Source organism: Leucopleurus acutus, assembly GCF_964270905.1.
Source record: "Leucopleurus acutus genome assembly, chromosome: 4".
NCBI lineage: Eukaryota > Metazoa > Chordata > Mammalia > Artiodactyla > Delphinidae > Leucopleurus > Leucopleurus acutus.
The window spans coordinates 52,633,406-52,645,447 of NC_139146.1; the positions used below are offsets into that span (position 1 = coordinate 52,633,406).

Genomic DNA, 12,042 nt, shown 5'->3' on the forward strand with positions numbered 1-12,042 from the left:
CCGCGGAGGAGCCGCCTGCGCATGCTCCATCTCTTGGGTAGGTTTCCAGGGAAGGCAGTGAGCTGTATCCCTTACTCCGCTGGCGGCGCGAGGCGTCTGGCTCTTCGCGGCTGCTGCGAGGGAAAAGGGAGCGCGGGGGCTGGGTGGAATCGAGGAGTGAGGAAAAAGGGAAGGGGCGGGGGAGAGGGACCAGGGAAGGCGTCAGGGGGAATCTCGCGAGGGTTGGAGTTTTGGCGAGAGTTTGTGGAAGATGGCGCCTGTTGTGACAGGGTAAGTCTGGGGGAATCGGAGCGCTGGGAACCGGGAAAGTTGCGGGCGTCTCGCAGCCCGCGGCTGGTGGCGGGTTCGAGGGCCGCGGCACGCTTGGCGTCCGGGGGCCGCGGGGGCGGTGTAGCGTGCGCCGAGCGCGGCGGCGGCGTGTGGTCGTGCGCTGCCCGCTCTGCGCTGCTGTGGCTCGGGCTCCGGCGCGTGAGGGCGGGTGGCGACGGCGGCGAGGCCGGTGGGTGCGGGCGTGAGTGCGGCCCGGCGCGCGGGGCCCGCGGGCTCCGTGCCCGCAGCGCGCCTTCCGCGCTGCCGCTCGCTGGCCCTGCCTCCCGGCCCCGCGCAGCTTTGTTCCTTGAGGCCGTCGTCGCCTTCTCGCCGGGCGGGTGCCCCCGGCCCCGGGCGCTTTGTCTCTCCCCGCTGCCCCCCGCGACTCTCTACCCCCGGCCCTTTGTTTCGCTGCCTTGGGCGCTTTGTCCGACCCGTCGCGCCCCGCATCCCTTCTTCATCTCCTCCCCTCAGCTGTCCTTCCTCCCGTGCCCCTTTGTTGTGCCCCTCTCTATTCGGTAGCTCAGTGACCTGCCACAGCCCAGGTACCACATTTCTGTTTTTCTTCTAATTTTTCTCCCATTATTTCTCTCTTGCGTTTCCCTCTCACCTTTCTGCTTGGCCCTTGATCACCCCCGGAGGCTTTGTCTCCCCCGTCCAGTGGTTTATTCGTTTGGTACCCCCTTCACCTCCCATCATCGGTTGGTTTATCCACTATCCACGGTGTTTGTCGGCTGAACTGTCCCAGCCCCGGGGACTCCATCTGGTGCTCCTAAGTACAGACAGACCCTAGGGTTTGTTGTTGTTTTTGTGCGTCTGAAAGATGCGTGGGGATACTTGGTTTCCTCCTCAGCGCTCCTCGTCTCCGCACCCTTTTCTCTCGGGATTGCGTGCACACCTCCCCACCACCCCTTTCTCTCGGGATTACAGTGTCTCCAGTTTTCTTCGCGGTCTCTTTGGGCCCCTGGTTGTTTTGCTTGGCAACAGTAGCCCTGGAAAAAGGTCTCTTGGTTATTCGCCCCCCCCCCAACCCCAGTACCCGCCCTCCCGCCCCTTGGTTTCTGATGGCCTAGGCCAAGGGCAGCTGTCGTAGCTTTGCATCTGGGTTACCTGAGGGTGTTGTAGAGATGAAAGGTGTTTTTTTTCTGTTGGCGTGCGAGAATAGTTTAAATTGTTACGTTGGATATTCATTTGGTACGTGCATAGCAGTTGAGTATTTGGTGTTAAAAAACTTGTGAATGTTGGTTTGGGGTGGAGAATTTCAGCATTTTCAAGAGTTCAGTTATTTTACCAGTAACTGCTGCTTTGCAAGGAAAAAGGGAGGGCATCCTGCTTGGAAATTTGATATAAATATTTTACTTTTTCTTAATTTTTAGATAGTTTACAGTTATGTGCTTTTGCTCTGTAGATTTATGACAGCTCTTCTGCCCCATCTTCGAAGTTGAAACGAGGAAAAAGCACTTAAGAGTGCAGTTTGGGTTGATGACTACTGCTTCTGGAATCTTTGTGGAATGCATTAATCAAATGCAATTAAAAGACATTTAAGTAATAGTCTTTTAAGGAAGGTAAAGGCACTTCTAGTGTTAAAGGAGCTTTAATTTGTTCAGAGTGCTTATTGTTATGGAAATGTTAAAAGCTTCGAGTTTGGTGTGGGAGTTGGGGGACGGTGGTATGGTGCGTTTAAATGGCCTGGATGTTCTGGTGCTGGAAAAAGAGGTATTAGATTTACCAGTATTACTAGGCTGAGTAGACTGTTCAGGAGGTACACCCCCGCCCCAACTAGCTGATCACTACTTTTAGAAGATACGTTATCCATAAAATCACTTGGAGTGTCATTTCATTTGTAAACCACATGAAGTGCTACTAGTAGAGGATATACAAATGTGAGGAATGTTGGTGGAGAAGAAAGCATTTTTTTATAAGGCTGTGATTAGAATTAGTATGAATTAGTTTGAATTTTACTTAATGGAAAATCATCTTTCATGATTGATATGTGAGGCTTCTGTGAAAATTAGCAGTCTGGGTTCCATGAGTGGATTCCACCTATAATCGTTTGTCTTCCTTACTTGTTCCTAGGGCATAATCATTCTTTTTGAAGGTGAAATCTTGAGCACACACTGTTGTTTCTGACTGTAAGCAAATACCTTGTAATAATGGAAGGTATTTTGCTCTGATGTGTGCAGATAAGAATGATCACACAAACCTCATAAAAGCAACTTTTAAAAATCAAGTTGTGTTTTTTTGTTTATAAATCGTGTAAGACCTTTACTTCATGACCAAATAAAACTACCTTTATTAAATCATATTAAATAGCAGCATATTTAGAAACATACAGCATTAGTTGTAATTGGGAAACTTTCATTTTGAGTATTGACTATTAAAGCTTTAAATGTATTGTCCATGCGTATTGCAGATGGATCTGCAGAGGGTATACTTTCAGGAAAAAATATAAGAGGCTTACTTGGGGTATTTTGACTCCTGTTCTAATATATGCTTCTTAAATAGGTTTGTTTAAAACTTACCTATTCTATACCCACAGATTTCTATCAGTGTCTTAAGTGGCTAAGATAAAAAACGTTTTGGGGGTGGGAGGGAAGCTACTCTTGCCAGATGTAATTCATTAAATAATCTTTGGCTCTCTGGATGGATAAAGTATTAGGGAAAAAAATGGTGTGTTTGAAAGTTCTTACAAATCTTTAGTATTCGGTCATTTAAAAAAATATATTTAAAAAACCCAGGACTTGGCTTTAAAACATTATTCACATTTTGTTTCCTCCTAATACTAAATTTCATGTTATTTCAACTAGGGGCAGTATTTTCTCATGGATTGGCTAAAAGTTGTTATTTTTGGCATCTGGCTTTGTGATTATTTCCAAGTTACTCTACTTCCCCTGGGCCAATTTCCTAACTATGTAGTAAAATGGGAATTGTAACTTGCCACATCTGCACAGGATTGCTGTGCCTTAGGATTTGCACAGAGCATCCTTGGATGAAAGGTGTGGTTAAAAAATCTAGGAATTGTTACTGAATTAAGCCAATGTGAAGTAGGTCATATTTTATAGGAAATCAAGTAGGATGTTATGAACTAAGTTCTTGGCAAATCACAGTGGTGATAGTGGGATAAAAAATCTCCAAATATGTATTATAGTTAGGGTAATAAAATTGATACTGTTTTTAAGAGGGAGAGGGATAAGTAAAACACATTACAGGGTGGGGTGTGTGTGTGTGTGTGTTTGTGTTGTGTAAGAGAGTGAAGATCTGTCAAACTCAAATGTAATAACATTTTAAAATTGTGGGATGCCTTTCCTCTGTTGATTTGTTTTCTGCATGTGGTACTCTTTTGTTTTAAATGGTAGCACAAAATGTTTTCACTAGACTCTAGGCCAAGTCTGTTAATAGTAGTTAATTTTCAATATACCTTATATTTTTTAATGCTTTGTCATTTACTCTCAATATTTTCTAACAACCAGTACCATAATTTCAGACTTGACCTTTGGCCTAGAAAAGTGTTTCGCATTTGGGAGATACTCTGTAGATATTTATTGAAAAAACAAAACCAGTTGTTTCTCTATTCCTGGTAGATTATGTCATGTCCCAATAGTTCCCCAAGCCAGGTTTTCTCTCTCACACATAACTCTTTATGTTTAATCACTAAGAACTGATAATTTTCCATCCTGAAAAACTCTTGAATCTGTCTCCTCTATCCTCACTGCCACAATTCATGCTCTCATCGTTTCTCACCTGGATTGCTACAGACATTGGCAGCTTCCTCTTTCTGCTTCTAGACTCACCCCCTTTGTCCAACTTCCACATAGTCGTTCTAAAGAGCAAATCCGATCACTTCACTCCTTATTTTAAAAACCTTTCAATGGCTCCCCCTAGCAGCCTTCATTAAGAGAGGCAGTGGAGTGGAGAGTTTATGAGCTCACTTTTAGGATTTAATCTGAACTGGGTTCCAGTTCTGTCTCTGCCACTTAAAACCTCTATAAGATTGACAAACGATCTAACCTCTCCTTGCCTCCTCCATCAGTTGCAAGGTAATTATTCTTAGCTCAGTGGTTCTCTGTGAGGATTAAATGCAAGAGAACATTTGAGGATGCCTGGCATATAGCAAGTGCTCAAAAAATGTTAGCTAGCACGGCATATAGGGTCCTGTATAACTATTTCATTTACCTTTTCTCCAGCTGAACTGTTTTGCCTTTCTCTCCCTTCATATTCAGTTCTCCAGCCATATTCAAGAACTTGGAGTTCCTTGTATGGGCTCCACAGTTTAATGTATCCCTGTGCTTGAAAAGTGCTGGTGTTAGGTAGGTTATTATTCAAGATTTTGGTCTGAGGATATTCTACCCTGATCCACCAGGCTGGGTTCAGTACCCCTCCTGTGTGTTCTTAAAGGACTGGGTATAATTCACTTGGAAGTGTCATACTGAATTGTAATTGTCTGTCATACCCAAAGGCTGTTGGTCACTTGATGACAGATAACGTTAAAAAAAATTATATATTCTTAGAAGAGTGTCTAGAACATGATGGGGACTCAGTAAAAAGTTTTTTGAACAAAGGACTCAGAGAACTTTGAAACCATGATGCAACATGGTTCGTGTAAGCAGAATTTGATGTGTACAGGGAATATATTGATTCTATAGGGTATTTAATTGCTGAAGTACCCAAAGGAATTGATATTTTCAGTCAAAGACAGTCTTATAGCCCCTGACAACATTGTAGTAAAATTCTTAGGCAAAAGTTCCTTTGGATTTTTAGAAAGTAGTGTATTTGTACAAACTGACAAGCTTAAATACCATATTTTGTTTTTTTGTATGGTTGACTATTCAGTGTTTTTCAAAAGGTTTCATTATTTTTAAGTGTTTTAAGTACTTCTTAGATGCATAGGGACATGCATTAAACCTTAAGACACTGTAGGCTGCTTTTTTGGGGGGATCCACACGATTGAACCAAATAAGTTTATAATCTTCAGGAAGGCTCAGGTTTTGTGGACAGATTACTTATAGATAATTTCTTTAAGCTTCAGTTTCTACCTCTATAAAATAAGTAATGATAATTTTGTTGTGTTTATCTGCTGGATACATTGTGACTATCAAGTAAGGTAAAATGTGTGTCAAAACAATGGATGTGTAAGTGATTTGTAAATAGTAAAGCACTGTATACAAATACTTTAATTTTAATAATCAGTTTCTTTTGGTAACCTTTCACAGGCAGGATTCAAGATGAACTTTCTTATATTGCAACCTGTGGTTTGTGGCTCATGTCTTAGGAAGGCAGCAGTGTATTTAGTGCAGAGGACTGCAGCCCTTTGAATATATGCCTTGGCATTTTGAGCAGACATATTTGATACATTACTGCTTGACCACACATGTTGTCATTGAGTCGCCCCCAACTTTTTGGGGTCTGCTTCTTCCTGCTCTCTTCTCTGCTTGGACAGCCATAATGATGTAGGAATGTTGAATGCCCAGCTGCTACCATCTCTCAGGACACCTTGCCCATAGTTCTGGATGCCCGTTAGGCCTGGTACAACATCAAGATGTCACTTATGTCTCATCAGGCCTGATTCTGCTTCAGGGAGTGAAATGATATCCTAATGGTGTGAAAAGGGTAATGCATTTCCTGAACACAACTTACTACTGGGGAAAAAGCAAGCATTGGAGGCACTCTGGCTTGGTTTGTATAATTGGTAGTAATTACTTATCTGTATAAATATTTGTGTAGGTTTGTTGTGTTGAGACAATGAAGAGTGATAAGCATGACAGCTTTTCAGTCACATTGGTAAGTTCATGGCAGTTTTGGGAATATTTAAATTTACAAAAACGAAAAGAAAGAAACCACTGCATCTTGGGTATCCTAAGTTGCCTTGCAATGAAAATGCCTTGCAATGAAAAAGCCTTGCAATGAAAATGCTGTGCTGATTGGATGTGAGATGGAATACACTAGAAAATCAAGTTGACCCTTTTTAATTCCCCTCCCATGCTTTCTTTTCTATATTCAGTATTTTAATTAATTAATGAATTGTGGCTGTGCCAGGTCTTAGTTGCGGCAGGCTGGATCTGTAGTTGCGGCGTGCGGACTCTTATTTGTGGCATGCATGCGGGATCTAGTTCCCTGACCAGGGATCGAACCCTGGCCCCCTGCATTGGGAGCGTGGAATCCTATCCACTGGACCACCAGGGAAGTCCCATCTATATTCCATATTTTTAATTTGGCCTTAGAACTAACATTTTTTGTGCACTTGTTAATTAGATGATAGAGTTGTAAATGAATAAGAATAGTTTCTCATAAACAGTTTATATAACTAGGAAAAATGTTCATCACTTTATGAAACCCTGTTACTTTTTACTAGTGTTGTAAAGATTGTGTTATATAACTGCAGTATCAGTTGCCTTATAAAATAGAGAATCAGTGTTATATATTTTTTCTTTAAACAACTTCTTTTGGAACAGTGGTATTCCGTGTTTGGAAAACTGCAGATCCACTAAGATCTTGCTTTTTTATCCAGAATACTTTTTTTTTTGGCCGTGCCACATGGCTTCAAGGATCTTAGTTCCTCGGCCAGGGATCAAACCCGGGCCCCAGCAGTGAAAGCGCCGAGTCCTAGCAACTGGACTGCCAGGGAATTCCTTTTTTTTTTTCTTTTAATTGGAACTTATTTTTTAGAGCAGTTTTAGTTTCACAGCAAAATTGAGGGGACGGTACAGATATTTCCTGTGTACTCCTTGCCCTCCCACAAATAGCCTCCTGTATTACCAACATCCCCCAACAGAGTGGTACATTTGTTATAACTGATGAACTTACACTGACACATTATTATCTCCCCAAGTCCATAGTTTACGTTAGGGTTCACTCTTGGTGTGCATTCTGTGGGTTTGGACAAAATGTATAACGTATCTACAAATGTATGTGCCGTTGTAGTATCAAACAGTAGCTTCATTGCCCTAGAAAATCCTCTGTGCTCTGCCTGTCCATTGCTCTCTCCTGCCTTATCCCATCCTGCAACCACTGAACTTTTTATTGTCACCATTGTTTCCAGCATACTTTTTCAAATCATTTAACTTTCGGTTTGAGTATGAGGAACTTTTTCATGGAAAAAATTATGTAGTTCTGTACAGAGCTCCTGATCCATACACCAAGTGGAAGAGGTAGAAATATTGAGATCCCCAGACATGAAGGAATGGTTAAGGGAAATGAAGAGTATAACCATGCTTTAGTGGTTCTTTGTAATTGTTTTAATAATGTATTTATTAAAGTTATTGAGCACTTAATAGGTATAAGACCGCTGTATAAAACCTTTTAAAGATGGCTAAAAAATGGTCCAGTGAAGCTCATGATTTAGTGGAAAGTACACAGATAATAAGGGAGATTATATGTGTTTAACAGATGTATAATGTTGATGGGAACATGGGTGCAAATGATTATCTTTTAATTCGAGAGGAGAGATCATAGGGAGTGGTAGAAAATAAAGCTAGAAAAGTGGTTGGGGCCTCTTAGAGGACCTTGAGTGCTAAGCCAAGGATTTGAACATCAAACAGGCATGGGGGGGGCACTGACCGAGTTTTGAAGAGGTGAGGCTGGGTGTAGATACAGTTGACACTTGAATAACACAGGTGTGGGGGGGTGGGTTGGGGCGAATAGCTTGTAGTAGGACCTTCAGGTACCTGAGGTTCCTCTGTACCCATGGTTCCCCATCCTCAGATTCAATGAGCCTGAGTCACGTGGTACTTAGTATTCATTACTGAAAAAAATCTTCATGTAAGTGGACCAGTGCTGCTCGAGGGTCAATTGTAGTGTAAAATAGATTGGAGTTGATGGAGAACATAAGAGAAATATATATGAGCAAAGTCTGATCTTGGAAAGCCTAGGAATGGAAGGAACAAAGCAACACTTTTGGGGGCAGGGTGGTAATAGGGAGCTTTGGAATCGATGCAGTAGATAAAATCTGTGGCTGTGAGCATGTCACTTAATCTAAGTCTTGCCCTTGTCTAAAAAGTGGGAGAAAATAATACTTCATGGTATCAATATGAGGATTAAATGAGATACAGGATATAAAATGCCTAACTCAGTTCTGGGAGTAGTAGGTGCTCAAAAAATAGGTTCTCCTCTTCCCCCTTTCTGGAATAGAATTTAAAGGATATTAGATGGGGGTGGGAAGAAGCATGGAAGAGAAGGTGGGACGGGGTGGGGGGACACTGAACGATTGAAACCTGGGTGATGAAGTATTTACAGGTGGGAAAGTCTGAGTGAGGTGAACAGGTGTAAGAGAACCTACCTAACACTGTTTGTTTCTTTTAAATAAATACTGAATATTTTTGCATGCTTCTGATATAACATTTAACGTTTTTCTGCAGTTGTGTAAATATACCTGTATTATCTTTTTTTTTTCTTCTGTCTATATCCATTTATCTAATCTATCAGCGAGCTTTGTAAAGACTGGGCCAATATTTTACTTTTGTTGCATGATTGTGGAGCAACTGCTATTGGCCAGTTTGTACTTGCTGGATGAACATGGCTTGAATGGATTTAATAAAATACAATACTTGCCACTAGGTGGCACTTAGTCTAAGTGATAAAGCTGAAATTCAGCATAGATTGGCTTTTGTATGTAGAGCCCACTGATAAACTGATCCCCTGGATTATTGTTTAGCTTTCTGCCAGTTCTGGACTATACTTTTTGAAGTGGGATATGAAACATACAGCAAATAGAAACCTCAGAGTATTGAAAAACAGAAAAGTGTAATGGCATTAGAATATGTCCTGTAAAAAGGAGCTGAAGTGAAGCTTAGTTAAAATTCACATCACAGTGACTAAATTACCCATCTCTGAGTGTATTTAAAGTGAAGCCTGGTGCCTAGATTTTAGGCCTTGTTTTTTCTTAAGACTTTGTGGATTGCTTTAAAGGAGAAGATTGGGAATTTGTTTGTTCCTGGATTTAATGAAAGATGATGATGAAGTGTGGTCTGTAGGGATACTGGACACGGTTCTGTATTCTCTTATTTATATTCTGGTGTACTGTGCTCTCCCTGTTGTGGAGTAACAAACATACCATAGAAAGAAACTACATCCTGTGTGACAAATGTTACAGGTTGTTAAATCCGTTAGATTCAGGAAACTTCAGACCTGGAAAAGACCTTGTTAATCATATGTTCTAAAGTAACCACTCATTTAAACGTAGGCAGAGACAGAGTAAATAATTTACAATTAGTTAATGGCTGAGACACGTTCAGTGCCTGAGCTGAGACTTGTTCTGTTTTTTTTTTTTTTTTTTTTTGCCGTACACGGCCCTCTCACTGTTGTGGCCTCTCCCGTTGCGGAGCACAGCCTCCGGACGCGCAGGCTCAGCGGCCATGGCTCACGGGCCCAGCTGCTCCGCTTCATGTGGGATCTTCCCGGACCAGGGCACGAACCCGTGTCCCCTGCATCGGCAGGCGGACTCTCACCCACTGCGCCACCAGGGAAGCCCCTGGTTTGTTTTTTAAGGGGAGAGATTTATGCTGGGCTTTCACTCTTTTGTATTTATACCGCTAAGCTGCCTTTTAATGTTACATGCACTTTGTTGTTTAAAATACTTTCTTCCCCCTATTTTTGTGGGCTTAGATCAAGAATACAAATTTCTCAGCCCCAAACCCGGGAGTACTGCTGCCAGTGTTGCTTAATAAGAGGTCAGCTCTGAGCCTGCCTGTTCTTTTTTCCTTTGCTGTTTTCCTGTTCTTGATGCTGCTTGCCTTCTTTATCTTGTACTGTACTTGTGACTGACCAGGGTGGCTACACACTTGTTCTCACTGCACACCTCCTCACCCAGTCTGCTTTAGTTGCCCCTGTGCAAGAACTGCCTGGGTTCACTTACCCCTGGTTCACTCCAGTCTCTGCTTCTTGCCTCCTTAGCTTCTTAGTTTTGCCACCTGCACTAAATTGCAGCTGGCTATTTCCAAGAAAATGGACAGGAGGGGAGATTGAGAAAAAAGAAGACTGTTATATAGGGAAGGAGGCCACAACTTGAAATCATATACTGAAAGATGGGCTTGTTTATGAACCTTATGATTTTCATAGAGTGATTTTTTAGTGTATTTATGTCAAAACAATATGATACTCTTGACTATGGAATTCATTAAATCTGTTGTGTCTGTCATCTGTGCTTATCCAAATGTCAAGGAAGTGAATTGAATCCATTTCAGCATTCCAAAGATAGTAGTGGTAGTTTTGGTTTGGTACTCTACTTACAGCTTACAGTAATGAGTGTCATTATTTGATTAAATGGATTGTACTGAATTAGTGGGGGTTGTTGCTTCACTGTTGTAATGTTAAAAAAACAAACCTGGAGAGCCATAGCTTTCAAAGATGATTTCATAATTATTGGTAACAAGTATTTTTCATTCTGGCCTTCCCCTATGCTATCGTGTCATAGGTACATTTTAATACAGAATTTAGTGGCATGTTATTCATTTAATCCTAGTTTCTTAGCTGTAAGTCCTGGAAGTTGTCAGTTGGTACATTAAATATCGTTTAAATTACATTACAATTTAAGTTCACATGGTAGCTTAGGTGTGCAGTTGATTTAGTTTTTCATTGTATTTTACCTTGTTTCTAAAATTATTTCAGGGAAGTGACTATCCAGTGGAAGTTTTCCTTAAGGGCTAGTTAGTGTCATCTGTAAACACTCATCTTGATTATTTTTCTTGTTGGAAAAATGTTTGTTATAAGAAACTCAAAAGTTATTTAAATATGTCATGTAAAGTGAGCCACTGTAGTCTTCCACCAGGAAATTAACTACTGTTATCAATTTGGGAGCATATTCTTCAACTTTTTTTGTTTTAAATGGAAATGCTAACACTCTATTTTATTGATATATTAAAAGATGTCAGTAGTTTAGCAAACAGAATATTTAAGGGGATTAGGGAACTGACATTTTGTTGAATATCTACTGAGTCCTCAACTACATTGTGAAGGGAGATAGTATCTCCATTTTATAGATGTCCGAGGGTCAGGGATTTAGTGATTTAACCCAAGTTCACACAGCTTCCCTTCTGCCTTTGTCATTGCACTACCATGTACTCAGAGAGCTTATGTTTATCTCTCCACCTAAATGTTAATCATTTGAAAGCTTCCAAGCTCTCTACTAGGTGGCAAGACAGTCCCAGACATAGGTAAGCCTAACACAGGGCTTTAAGGAAAAGGAGATTATTATATTCTTCTCTATTACATTACTTTAAAAATAAATATATATTCTTGACTAGTGTTTGAACTCAGAAGGTTCTCTGAAGTAGCATCGTTTATCTTTAAGTAAAATTTTGTATCATTTAAAAAATAATCTTGTCAGGTACTCCTGGGTTGATGTTAAATCAGTTAATCCTCTTTCTCCTATTTGTGTTTTTAGTTTTTATCTATGTCTTATTCCTTTTCTTCCTAAAGACCAATTTTCAGGTCATTTAATTATTTTGTATACACATTGTTTGGCTTTGGACAAGTTACCTAATTGTGTTGTAACTTAAGTTTCTCCATTTGTAAAGTGGGGAGCATATGTCAGAATTCTTGTGAGGATCAAATGTATGTATGCAAGGGGCTGCCAGACTAGGCTGTTCTGTAACAATTGCTTACTGTTGATTTCCTTCCTTATTTCTCATTCAAGCCAGGGCCAGATCTTTTCTTTACCACTTATCTTTTTTGTTAAATGTTAAAATCTGGTTTTTCATCCCAGGCCATCAATAAATAACCCTTCAACTGGATCCCAAAACC

The 12,042-nt window shown here is 40.9% G+C and overlaps 1 protein-coding gene across 1 annotated transcript in view; it reads left to right on the forward strand.

Moving 5' to 3' along the window:
* Nucleotides 1-229: 229 nt before the first annotated feature.
* Nucleotides 230-12,042, forward strand: part of LOC309961460 (recombining binding protein suppressor of hairless) — a 112,063-nt gene continuing 100,250 nt past the window's right edge. The window contains exon 1 of the mRNA XM_082838741.1: nucleotides 230-270. Within this exon, the coding sequence (XP_082694867.1) occupies nucleotides 251-270 (20 nt within the window). The 5' untranslated portion in view covers nucleotides 230-250. The remainder of the gene's footprint in view (nucleotides 271-12,042) is intronic.